Source organism: Lissotriton helveticus, chromosome 12, assembly GCF_964261635.1.
Source record: "Lissotriton helveticus chromosome 12, aLisHel1.1, whole genome shotgun sequence".
NCBI classification, from domain to species: Eukaryota; Metazoa; Chordata; class Amphibia; order Caudata; family Salamandridae; genus Lissotriton; species Lissotriton helveticus.
The window spans coordinates 217,241,106-217,254,160 of NC_136073.1; the positions used below are offsets into that span (position 1 = coordinate 217,241,106).

Genomic DNA, 13,055 nt, shown 5'->3' on the forward strand with positions numbered 1-13,055 from the left:
ACTCATTCCACTACACTACTGCACACATCCTCTCTTCACTCATGCCACTGTGCTACTCCAGATTCTCTCTTCACTCATGCCACTGTGCTACTCCAGATTCTCTCTTCACTCATGCCACTGTGGTACTGCAGACTCTCTCTTCAATCATGCCACTGCGCTACTGCAGATTTTCTATTCACTCATGCCACTGCACTACTGTAAAGATTCTCTCTTCATTCTTTCCACTGCACTATTGCACACATTCGTTCTTCACTCTTGCCACTGCGTACTGCAAGGACTCTCTATTCACTCATGCCACTACATTACTGCAAAGATTCTCTATTCACTCGTGCCACTGCACTACTGCAAAGATTCTCTGTCCATTCATGCAACAGCCCAATTCTCTTTTCACTCATGACACTGCACAGATTCTCTCTTCACTCATGCCACTGTGCTACTGCACAGACCTCTCCTCACTCATGCCACTGCATTACTGCGAAGATTCTCTATTTACTCATGCCAGTGCACTACTGCAAAGATTCTCTGTTCACTCAGGCCACTGCACTACTGCAAAGATTCTCTGTCCATTCATGCCACAGCCAAATTCTCTTTTCACTCATGACACTGCACAGATTCTCTCTTCACTCATGCCACTGTGCTACTGCACAGATCTCTCCTCACTCATGCCACTGCATTACTGCAAAGATTCTCTATTCACTCGTGCCACTGCACTACTGCAAAGATTCTCTGTCCATTCATGCCACAACCCAATTCTCTTTTCACTCATGACACTGCACAGATTCTCTCTTCACTCATGCCACTGTGCTACTGCACAGATCTCTCTTCACTCATGCCACTGCATTACTGCAAATATTCTCTATTCACTCATGCCACTGCACTACTGCAAAGATTCTCTATTCATTCATGTCACAGCCCAATTCTCTTTCCACTCCTGACTGCACAGATTATCTCTTCACTCATGACACTGCACTACTGCACAGCTTCTCTCTTCACTCATGACACTGCACTACTGCAGATTCTCTATTCACTCATGCCACTGCACTACTGCAAAGATTCTCTATCCGCTCATGCCACAGCCTAATTCTCTTTTCACTCATGACACTGTACAGATAATCTATTCACTAATGCCACTGCACTACTGCACAGATTCTCTAGTCACGCATGCCACAGCACAGATTCTCTCTTCACTCATGCCACTGCACTACGTTCACAAAATCTCTCTTCTCTCATGCGACTGCACATATACTCATGACACTGCACTACTGCAAAGATTCTCTCTTCACTCATCCCACTGCACTACTGCACAGTTTCTCTCTTCACTCATCCCACTGCACTACTGCACAGTTTCTCTCTTCACTCATCCCACTGTACTACTGCACAGTTTCTCTCTTCACTCATGCCACTGCACTACTGCACAGATTTTCTCTTCACTCATCCCACTGTACTACTGCACAGATTTTCTCTTCACTCATGCCACTGCATACTGCAAAGACTCTTTTCACTCATGCCTCTGCATTACTGCAAAGATTCTCTAGTCACTCATGCCACTGTACTACTGCACAGATTCTTTATTCACTCACACCACAGCACGTTTCTGTTCACTCATGCCACAACACGTCTTTTTTCACTCTCGCTACTGCACCGCTTCCATTCACTCATGCCTCTGCACAGCTTCTCCATTCATAGCACAGCTCGACTATACACTGAAGACACTGCACAGATTCTTTATTCATTCACACCACTGCACATTATACCAGGACTGTTATCGCGCTCTTACAGTGTCCAAACATCCAATTCTCGCAGACTGCACCAGGCTTTTTTGTCTACTGCCCTCCACGTGCAGCTCTAATGACGCGGCATCTGCTGCAGCTCTTCCAGACCCATTGCTAGGCAAGCTGTTCACAAGAGCGCCTGCCATCCCATAGACACTGAAGCCAAGCCCAGGAAAGTCAACAATGATTGTTTACTTGAAGTACCTTGTGTGACTGGTTTTCTTTCTTGTCCGGTCTACCTTTAAAGTTTCTGAAATTCTGCATTGGTTGAGGGGTGGAAGCAAAGTGTCTCTGGATAAAATTGTCAGCCCTGAAGAGGCTGGCGGGAGGGGGGGTTGTCATTGCCCATGAGCCTTTGGGCAAAAGTAGCTTTAAGCCTGCAGCCTTAGACTATACCCTCTGGCTTCCTACTTCCCCAACTTGGAAAAATATCAGGTGCTGGGGCAACTGGCTCTAGCCATCCCAGCTGCCCCTGAAACCAAGCACTGACATAAGTAGAACGTCCCTCGCCAACTGTTCCAGGTCTTTAAAGGCAGCAACTTCTGCGCGTTCGCTGCAGCTGTGCATGGGATGACCTACCGGGGCATATGTGGCTGCACTTGGTCACATGAGTTTTTACCACAAAATGTGCCAACTGAAGTGGAGCAGACACGGGTGCACCTGGTATTACATAGCCTTAGCCTATCAGTCTGGTCATATGATGCAGCACCTAGAATAAGATTGTTGTGCCGGGCGCGTTATTCTTTATCGGGCCATCGTATGCTTTGCCTAGGTATATGAAGGCTGTATGTGCTTATGACAGCTTCCCTAAGCACATGATACATGTGGCTGGTCACATACCTTCTTGTGCTATGTCTGCGAGGAAGAAGATGAATGGAGACTTCGTCACAAAACATGCCACTGTAGTATAAGCAGTCACACAAGCCTCATGGCCAAGTGGTAATGGTGAAGGGGCAGCAGCCTCTGAGCCAGTGGAAGGTCAAAATGGAAAGCTGGTGGAGCGGGTCCTTGAGACACATTGTTTAGTTCCAGTTTTCCTATTGGCCACTCTGCTTTTTATTTCTTGCCCTTAGGCTCCATGTGCGGCAGCCATGCCTTATGGTTAATGTGTCTTCGATCTCAAATTAGGTTTCTGTTGTGTTTCTCGCTTATTACCTTCTGTTGCTTTGTAATAAAAAAACAAATCCAAATTGAGCTAGCTCCAAGACCCAGATCTCAATAGTTTACCTCTCCAATGTGTTGATAGCCACCATTGCAGGCTCATGTGCTGAAGCATGGCCACATCTCTCGGGAGATTGTGTCAACATTTATCGAAGCGGGATCTGCCGCCTTGTTTTCAACAAGGTTATAAGACATCACCATTTCTCTTACAAGCGCAAACTGGAGATATTTGTTTGATCGCTTGATAAACCACCGACGCGACAATGCCATTACTTGCAATGAAATGACCTTGAGCAGATTTGTGGTGCATATGAGTGCCTCTTCACTTATTAATATTATCAATGTGGCATTAAGTAAGGAGTAGGTTGTACATCCATGTGGCATCCTCTATACCCAGGCATCTTCTAGGCAGTGGACTGCCTTCTGTCTTGGGGTCATCATGAGGAAAGGGGAGTCTTGCGCAAGCCAGGACACATCTTATCGGAGGGTCCCATCATTGGCGATTTGGAAAGATTGTTCCATAGTTGAGGGGTCAAGTCAGAGACGCTCCTACCTCCCACCAGGATTCTTTTGACTTAGGAGGGCCTCAAGAAACATGTGCCTGAAGATCTGAATGGAAGGTGGCTTCAACAAGAAGCAGTTTAATGGGTATGTATTCTGGGCAGCCCCTGATAGGACCCTGGGTGCAAGGCACATGTGTTTGAAGTTAACCTTTTACGGCTAAAAAGTAAATGGTGAAAATGTATCTTCTAAGTGAAAGCCGCTGTGCCCGTAAAGCTTTAAGTGTGGATCAGACTTTCCCTTGCAGAGGACTCAAGTGGGTGATATCAAAATAACGAATTTGAGTCTTCTTGAAGGACGCCTTCAGCGCTATCACCTACCTACTGGCCCTTCAAAAGATCTTAACTTACCCCAGCTGGCCGAAGGTGATGTTCTCATTAAATCGCAGGCTGTCGTCTCGCTCCTCCTGAGTCATGTGACACCACTTCTCCCTGCAAACATATGAATAAGACAATCAATCACGGTTTATCCCCAGCACAACCACCCCCTTAATTCGGCTTCACGCTCAGTTCTGAAGTGGCTTCTACTATACCAAGATGGTCTGACAAGCCTCAGAAAAATGTAAAGTTCTGAAGTACAGCCTAGCTTAGCATGTAAGGAGAAGGTGAAAAGGAGAGGAGAATGGTCTCTGAGTAAAGGCAGAAAAATGGTTAATCACATACAACTACCAAGCAAAGAAAAGGAGAAAAAAATTAACCACTGGCAGCAAAGGAAAGGTCAGCAAATCTACTATTTCAACTTACTCATTGCCATTTTAAGGCAATGCAAGGAAAACGAGAAAAATCCATTAAGATCTTGTGCTGTGTTCGTTTCCCTTTTAAGTATTAATGTATGGATTTCTTGGTTTAAAGAGAACTAACCATTGGGGAGGTTTTCCTACAGCAAAGCATATCCTCCAGTTTAAGCCTTCCAAGTTGCCAATTAGATAACACATTTTGACTAATACTCGAAGGAAGAATGAATTGAATTAAAAAAAAAGAAAGAGTATCATGCCAAACTGTTGTCAATATCTTGTGACTTTCGTACATTTTTTATACAGTTCTTCTCAATTTCATGAGAGAAACCGCCAAGATTTGTATTTGGAATTTAGGGCATATAACGGTTATGGTAGTCAAATGTAACATGCATATTTTAAAACAATGTGTCCTTTACTCTTACTGTGTAAAATTGTGCCAAAATTGACATAATGGAAAAATCTGTACGTTTTATATTTCTAATCTGTCAATGGTCCTCTGCCTGAATGGGTAAATTATCTGTAGGTGGCTGGAGGCAGTTGTGAGTATCAGGTAAGTAAACTGGTCAGTGGAAAGTTAAAGGAAATTTAAGATTTTACCGTGAGAAATTTTGATTGAGAAATTCGACAGAAAGTTAAACATTAAAGAAAACATTACTTGTGGGCTAGACCAGGGATACTTAAATTGCCGCCCCCTGGTGACCAGCTGCTCTGGGCTGCTGTTCACTTGACAGATCAGGAACATTCAGAAAGCTATGAAACTGGCATAAATAAAGATTTTCTGGTTTCATATTTGCGAATCTGCCATTTTACAATAAAAGTTAATGCTTTGACTTTAATTCTTGGTGCATAAGAATAGAGCGTTAGTGACAGACAGAAGTCAAGTCAGATGATTTGTATAGCGCGCTACATACCCAGAGGGTCTCAAGGCGCTTGAAGAAGGGTGGGGAGTTACTTGTCGAATATCCACGTTTTGAGTTGCTTTCTGAATGCTAGGTGGTTCTGAGTAAGGCGAAGGTGAGTGGGAAGTGAGTTCCAAGTTTTAGCTGCTAGGTAGGAGAAGGATCTACCTCCCATGGTGGTTTTGTTGATGCGAGGTACAGTGGCAAGGGCTTGGTTGGAGGATCGTAGCTGGCGGGAGGGGGTGTAGAAGGATAGTCGTGTGTTGAGGCATTCGGGTCCGATTTCGTAGAGTGCTTTGTGTGCGTGGGTTAGGAGCCGGAAAGTGATCCTCTTATTGACGGGGAGCCAGTGGAGGTTTTTCAGGTGATCAGAGATGTGTTCTTTACGCGGGATGTCTAATATGAGCCTGGCTGAGGCGTTCTGGATGCGTTGTAGTTTTTTCTGGAGTTTTGCGGTGGTGCCGGCGTAGAGGGTGTTTCCGTAGTCCAGTCGGCTCGTGACCAGAGCGTGGGTGACTGTTTTTCTAGTTTCGGTAGGGATCCAGCGAAATGTTTTTTTGAGCATGCGAAGAATGTTGAAGCAAGATGAAGAAACGGCGTTGACTTGTCTGTTCATCGAGAGTGAGGAATCCAGGATGACGCCCAGGTTCCGTGCGTGGTCCGTCGGGATGGGTGCTTTTCCAAGGGCCTCTGGCCACCAAGAGTCGTCCCAGGCGGAGGGGGAGGTACCTAAGATGAGGACTTCTGTTTTGTCTGAGTTCAGTTTCAGACGGCTGTGCTTCATCCATTCGGCTACTTCTTTCATTCCTTCGTGTAGGTTGGTTTTGGCTGTGTTAGGGTCTCTGGTGAGTGATAGGATCAGTTGAGTGTCGTCGGCGTAGGAGATGATGTTGAGGTTATGTTGGCGTGCGATGGCCGCGAGGGGGCTCATGTAAACGTTGAAGAGGGTGGGACTGAGTGAGGACCCTTGAGGTACGCCGCAGATGACTTCAGTAGCCTCTGACTTGAATGGTGGAAGGCGGACTCTCTGGGTTCTTCCGGAGAGGAACGAGGTGATCCATTCCAGTGCTTTTCCTTGGATTCCGATGTTTTTGAGGCGCTGTAGAAGGGTGCTATGGCAGACTGTGTCGAAGGCTGCGGAAAGGTCGAGGAGGATGAGGGCGACTGTGTCTCCATTGTCCAGTAGAGTTCGAATGTCTGTTGCTGCGATGAGGGCTGTTTCGGTGCTGTGCTTGGCTCGGAAGCCGGACTGTGAGGAGTCGAGGGATTTGTTGGTTTCGAGGAATGCGGCGAGCTGGTTGTTGACAGCTTTCTCGATGACTTTGGCCGGGAATGGAAGGAGTGAGATAGGGCGATAGTTTTTGAGTTCGGTGGGGTCAGCTGTGGGTTTCTTCAGGAGGGCGCTGAGTTCGGCATGTTTCCAGCTTTCCGGGAAGGTTGCGGAGTTGAGGGAGCAGTTGATGACGTCTCGGAGGTGCGGTGCAATAATGGAGTCTGCTTTGTTAAAGATGTGGTGAGGGCAAGGGTCAGTGGGGGATCCTGAGTGGATAGAGTTCATCAGACGGATGGTGTCCTCAGTGGAGATAGGCTTCCAGTCATTGAGGATGATCAGGGGGAGTGGGGGTCCTGCAGGGGATTGGGTGGGTTGGTCTCCGGGTTGGTTGTCGAAGCTGTTGTGGATGTCTGCAATTTTGTTGTGGAAGAATGAGGCTAGGGAGTCGCAGAAGGCTTGAGAGGGGGTGATGTCGTTGGAGTTGGCTGAGGGGTTGGTAAATTCCTTGACGATGTTGAAAAGTTCCTTGCTGTTGTGGGCGTTGTTATCTAGACGGTCCTTGAAGGCTGCTTTCTTGGCATTTCGGATTAGTTGGTGGTGTATGCGGGTGGCGTTTTTGAAGGCGTCCTTGGTGCTGGTGGTTGGGTCTTTTTTCCAGGCCTTCTCGAGGGAGCGACAGAGTTTCTTCGATTTCTTAAGGTCATCGTTGAACCAGGAGGCCTTTTTGCTGCCTAGTTTGATTTGTCGTTTTTTCAGTGGTGCTAGGATGTCGGCGCTGTTGGATAACCATTGGGTGAGGTTGGTGGCTGCTTGGTCTGGGTTTGAGGAGTGGGCGGGGGGCTTTTGAAGAAGCGATGAGGAGATCTGGTCGATGGTGATTTTGTTCCAGTTTCTTTGCAGAGTGGGTTGGGGGTGGTTGTTGGATGTGGGCTTGTTGTAGGTGAAGTGAACGCAGCTGTGGTCAGTCCAAAGGAGAGCTGTGGTGTGGCTGAAGGAAACATGCTTGCTGGAGGTGAAGATAGGGTCGAGTGTGTGACCTGCGATGTGGGTGGGGGTAGTGACAAGTTGTTTAAGTCCGAGGTTTGCGAGGTTGTCCAAAAGGGTGGTGGTGTTGCGGTCGTTGTTCTTTTCAAGGTGAAAGTTGAGGTCTCCCAAAAGGATGTAGTCCTCGGAGGGGAGCGCGTGTGGAGTGATGAAGTCCGTGATGTCTTCATTAAATTGTGCGCGGGGTCCTGGTGGCCTGTAAAGGAGGGTGCCTCTGAGTGTGGTCTTGGGGTCGGTGTGGATCTGGAAGTGAAGGTGTTCAGAGTTGGCGAGATTGACGTCTGAGCTGGTTGAGATGCGGATGGATTTCTTATGGACGATAGCGATGCCTCCTCCTGTGTGGCCGGTACGGTCCTTGCGAATGATCTTATAGCCTTCCGGGATGGCAATGGTGATGTCTGGGGCTGAAGAGGCATTCATCCATGTTTCTGTTAGGAAGGCGACGTCCGGAGAGATGGTGTCGAGTAGATTCCAGAGGTCAATGGCGTGTCTGTGGACCGAGCGGGTGTTGAGCAGGATGCATTGTGTCATGTGGCTCGGTTTGTTGTCCACACCATGCATCTACTTCACGTCCACCTACACCCACCTATCATTACCTGACTCTCGCCCTGCTGGCATGGGTTGGCCCTCGGCCATGCCAAACATAATACTTTCCAGCCCTCTGGGAAATGTTTGCGAGTACCCATGGGCTAAACCGACCATCTCCTTTAATATTCTTGAATGACCGTCTCTTTTGAGATTCCTGGAGGTTCATGGCTTTAGATACGAACCCCATTATCTCATTCAAAGTTATCAATGAAGTGACTAGAATGTGTAGTCACTGGGAATTTTAGCATCATTACACTACTTGACAACAGAACCCACTGTCTTTGAACAATCGGTCTTCATCACATGTAAATGAAACCACTAAGACCATACAGATAAGATGCAATGCTTTATACTGAACTTTCAGAAAAACGAAGGGCCAGATGTATGACCATTCTGTTTTGCGACTCGAAATTTGGGACTCGCAAAACTGAATGTACTAATGTGTCTCACACACATTTAGTGTTTCCCAACGGGGTTCCAAATGATCTGGCTCAACAATATTCATGTGTCAGGTCGCCATTTGCTGGGGACAGCAGACCACCATCACCATGCTGGGGACAGCAGACCACCATCACCATGTCTGTATTTTCTTCTATAAATAAAGCAACTTTTTTTTTCAAATGCAGCTTGTTTTTCTTAAAGGAAAACAGGATGCGTTTTAAAGAAAAAAAGAAAACGTTTTCATTTCATTTTTAAGGGAAGGCGATGTTCTGTGGGACAACTGCCTTCTCTTAAAAATATATTTTCGCTGCCGAACACAAAGGGGAAGGGTCTCTTTGGTAATCCTTCCCGTTTGCGACTGGCTTACCAACTATTTGAAATTGGTGGTAACTGAGACTGTTTTGCAACCGCATTTGCGGTCGCAAAACAATCGTACATCCCCCTGTGACTTGCTATTAAGGAAGGGACGCCCTTGGCACACCCCTTCCTAATAGTGATTAGCAAACCCTAATTTGCAAGTCGGTAATAGGTTACCGAATAGCAAAATAGGGTTTGTACATGCTACAACCCATTTTTGTGGTGACAAACGGCCTGATTTTCCAATTTCAACCACTTAAAAACGGTCATTCATCTGGCCCAAGATCCCTGCAGTATCGCAGTTCACAACATTAGCTTAGCAGTTGGGTAACACCATCACAGTGTCAAGTGGTCTTTTCGTAGCAAAGCAAGGTCGCTGTCGGCTTTCTGACCCAAAATACCTTAGGTTGAACTTGCGTGAAGTGCAGCCCCCACAGAAGGAAGAAAAACGAAAGAATGTAACTTAATCTCTTTTGTCTCCAACTCAAAATGGAAGCTTAAAGCAACTTATATTTGAGGTCTTTGGGAAGGTGGGTGCTTGCACCAAAAGTATTGCAATTTCAGAGAAATGATCTGGGTGCAATGAGATCTTTTTGTGGACAGTCCCTGTTGGCCCACAGGGTAGTTGTTAGATTTAGGGGAAAAGTCAACTATTTTAATAGCACACCTCAAAATGTAAACCAGATACCTAGGTCTGAGGTAACATTTGAAATGGCTATGACCTGGATAATGATTAAAGTACTTCATAATATAAATTCAGCTGAATCTTTTAATATCCTTTCGCGCGTGCCACATGAGCACTGGATTTTGATCAGAAGAGGCACCATTATATCATTGACACGGTGAGTTTTCTTCTATAGGCAAGGGCTTCTGTCAGGGTAAAAATCTTTATGCAATGCAGGAAATAGTTAAATAAAAGCTTAATATATTTTTAAAAATCCAGAATAAACTTTCAACCATAAGCACTGGGATTTAAGGATGATGACAAAATGCCAGCGTTATAAATAAGTCCATGTCCAGCCCATGTCCAACAAGACTTGTATTTGGTTTTCAGGTCTTCTGTATTACCAAATGCAACCTGTATTTTAGAGACTGTAAGAGCTTCCTACAGCAGGCAGTGAAACTGACTCCAATGGACAACCTGACAAATGTTTAGGGCCCGAAAAACATCAACGCTACAGGGAAGAACACTAGCAAAGCACAGAGACAGACAGACCTCTTTTCCTCTTCCTCTCCCGCGTTCCCTCTGGAGTAGCAGCAGAAACAAAGTTAACAAAGGTAATACGTTAGCGGTCATGCAAGATATATAGATGGAGAGAAGAACAGATGAGTATGAAAATCATTAAAGGCAGCGAGATAATTAAAATAAAGACCATCATATTGTCTGTTCACCCTTTCCCCACCCTACATCACTTTCCAGTATTTAATAAAGTAGCATTTCATAGGTTCAAACCCCACAACTTGTTCACATTTTCGATCGGAATGGTGTAATCTCAAAAAAACATCTATAGCATACATTTCTTTTTCTATTATGAGGCCTTTTATTTGTTGTCCTATTCCGCATTACTTGGTTATGGTAGTAAAAAGGAGTCACCTTATATTGGGTTGGCCAACATGGGTTTGAGACTCATACGGCTTTGAGTTTGAGAAACACCGTTCAAAGGTAAAAACTAACAGACAACCCATGTCTGCCAACCTTATTTTTCACTAAACAAGATGTACTAATGGTTCTAAGCTTAATTCTTTGATTGATTCTACGCTTTTAAACCACTTCATGCAAAGGTCTGGAGAGTTTTAGAAATTCAAGCAAAACTTTAGAAAATACAAAAATCCAACCCAAAGCATAAAGCTGACTGCTTTGCATATCATAGTAAGAGGTGGCTGTTGATGGCCATGTGACGTATTAAATGTGGACGTATAAATAACAGCACCATTGCTTCCTAATCAATCCTCCCAAAAAAACAATCTTGGTTCCCAAATTACAGTCATCTACCACGCACACTTATGAAGGAACCCTTCCTCTCTTATGAGACCCAATTCATTTTAAGCCCACATCCACAATTTGCAGAATTTACCTTTGAAAGCAAGTATCTACTTCAAGAAAAAAGCACACTTTTCAGAGCAAGTACATTCAGTGCCCTTAGACCTACAGCACACCCAATTTGCTACATTTTGCTAAAGTACTGTCTTGTGGACTCTACCACGTACTATGTCAAACTCGTATGCACGTCCCAGTGTTCCATGCACGTACCAGGCACCACCCATCGGTTCCTTAAAGAGGAACATTGCCTAAAAAAGAAAAAAAGAAGCTCGCCCACTCCTTAGTCTTCCCGCTCCCTTCCTTCCTTACCACATGCTCCCAAGCACCTGTCTGACCGCCCCAAAAAGGATGGCTACAATATCATTGACAGCCCAGGGTGTCAAAAAGGCCCATGGAAGTGCCTGGGGAATAAACCAAATGACAACCATTCCTGACAGCCTGGAGCAGCTCCTCCAACACTTGGAAGGGAAAAGCATCTTAGTGATATCAGAAATTGCAGTATTCGAGTAGGAGATGGGATGCGGGGACACAATTCCTTATTTATGCAGGCAAGTCCTTAGCACTGGGAGAAACGAGATCTAGGCACATTTTTTCAGTACTGGAGATTTCTAATAGAGTAAAATTCTTTTTTGCTAAATCAAAGAGGTCTTATATACAGATATATGAAGTAAAATCACCATCAGAGCAGAAACACATAACAAAATGGTCGCCTCTGGAGGTATCTCCCTCCAAGGAAGCCGTTTTGGAGATGTACCTCTGGTGAGCCTGCAGTCTAGGAAGGATGATCGCAGAGAAGAGGAAAAAGTGACGTGTTCGTCCCAGGTTCTTCTTGTTACTGACTCAAGTCATTGCATCAGAGGTTTCCTCAAAGAGGAGAAGGAGAGTGGTACCGTGAATATATCCAGATTCGTACATATTTTTTCCTAAATGATAAGCCATCGAGGATGTTGTAATGTAAGGGATGCCTGTGTATGGAAAATGCTTATTGTCATTGTTTTGTATAACATTCTAGCGTTCAAGACCTTTAGAGGTTGTGGAGTTCAGGCCACTGTTCAATTATTTTGTGCTCCTGTCGACAGTCCTTGGACTGCGTCCTAATATGTTCAACTCATCTAAATGTCCTTTCATTTGTCTAAGCGTTAAAGGACATTGTCCATTTAAAAAGTATGTCGATATGAAACTAAGACAAAAACACTGAGATAAATATAACGCTGAAATATGTCTCAAAAATCCACACACTAAAGCAATTTAAATATGTGTTTCATTATTTATACAACTGAATACACTTTGGAAATAATTTTGTAATTTGCAAATAAGGACTAACCTAGCTGCTTGCCTTTTTTGGTACCTAGGAAATAAGCTGAATATGTCTCTGATAAGCTGGTGTGGATCATGTAAGAGAAACTTAGGTACAATGATCACTTGCTAAAATGTTGGGTCCCCCTGCGACTCGCACTTGGGGGAATAGTCTGTCCCTTGCAGGTACATCTGCCGCCATAGCTTCCCAGTGTATGCCAGGTAGTTTATCTCCCCTCTGCCAGGGCAGGTCAGAATGGGCCTGTGATAATGCCCCCTCCAACCCCCCTCTCCACCACCCTAGATTATCACTCCTCTCTGGCATCACAAGGACAAGGAGGAGCCCACAATCCACCCTATGAGCGAGGAGAGGGAAAGCCTGTCATCCAGTGCATCTCTTGTTGCGATTTATGGATGATGGAACCTTGTCACCCGCTAGGGTAGCTCCCTTGGCGTGCTGGAAATCAACCAGGGGTTTGGTATGGGCTGGCCCTGGACCCTCAGTGCAAGAAGACTTCCCTGTCTGTAGTCATTCCCTAAAGCTCCATGTAGAAACATATCATTTATTAACCCCTTCAGTGCTGATGACAAAGCCAGCTCGTCATGGGCGTTACCTGCGCTACGCGGATGACGAGCTGGCTTTGTCATAAACAAGCCATTTTTTTAATTTCAGCGCACAGTGGGAAAAAGCGGTAGCGCGGTAGGGGTTAAAAGCAGGATGTTCACATATAATGCATGGATACCTCGGGTTGTGTTTCTTTCGACAGTTTTCCATCCACGGTTTTGCTTGCTATCCAAAAAAGCCCTCCCTCTATTCTAAATGTAAATGTAAATGTACAGGAATTTATATAGCGCAAATCACCAAGCGGTTTCTAAGCGCTTGCTT

At 45.2% G+C, this 13,055-nt stretch overlaps 1 protein-coding gene across 3 annotated transcripts in view; it reads right to left on the minus strand.

Annotated features, from left to right (window-relative positions):
- Window positions 1-13,055, minus strand: part of KIAA0513 (KIAA0513 ortholog) — a 472,380-nt gene that overhangs the window by 21,796 nt on the left and 437,529 nt on the right. For all 3 annotated transcript variants that reach the window (XM_078670087.1, XM_078670085.1, XM_078670086.1), the window contains one exon: window positions 3,845-3,925. In XM_078670087.1, the coding sequence (XP_078526213.1) occupies window positions 3,845-3,925 (81 nt within the window). The remainder of the gene's footprint in view (window positions 1-3,844; window positions 3,926-13,055) is intronic.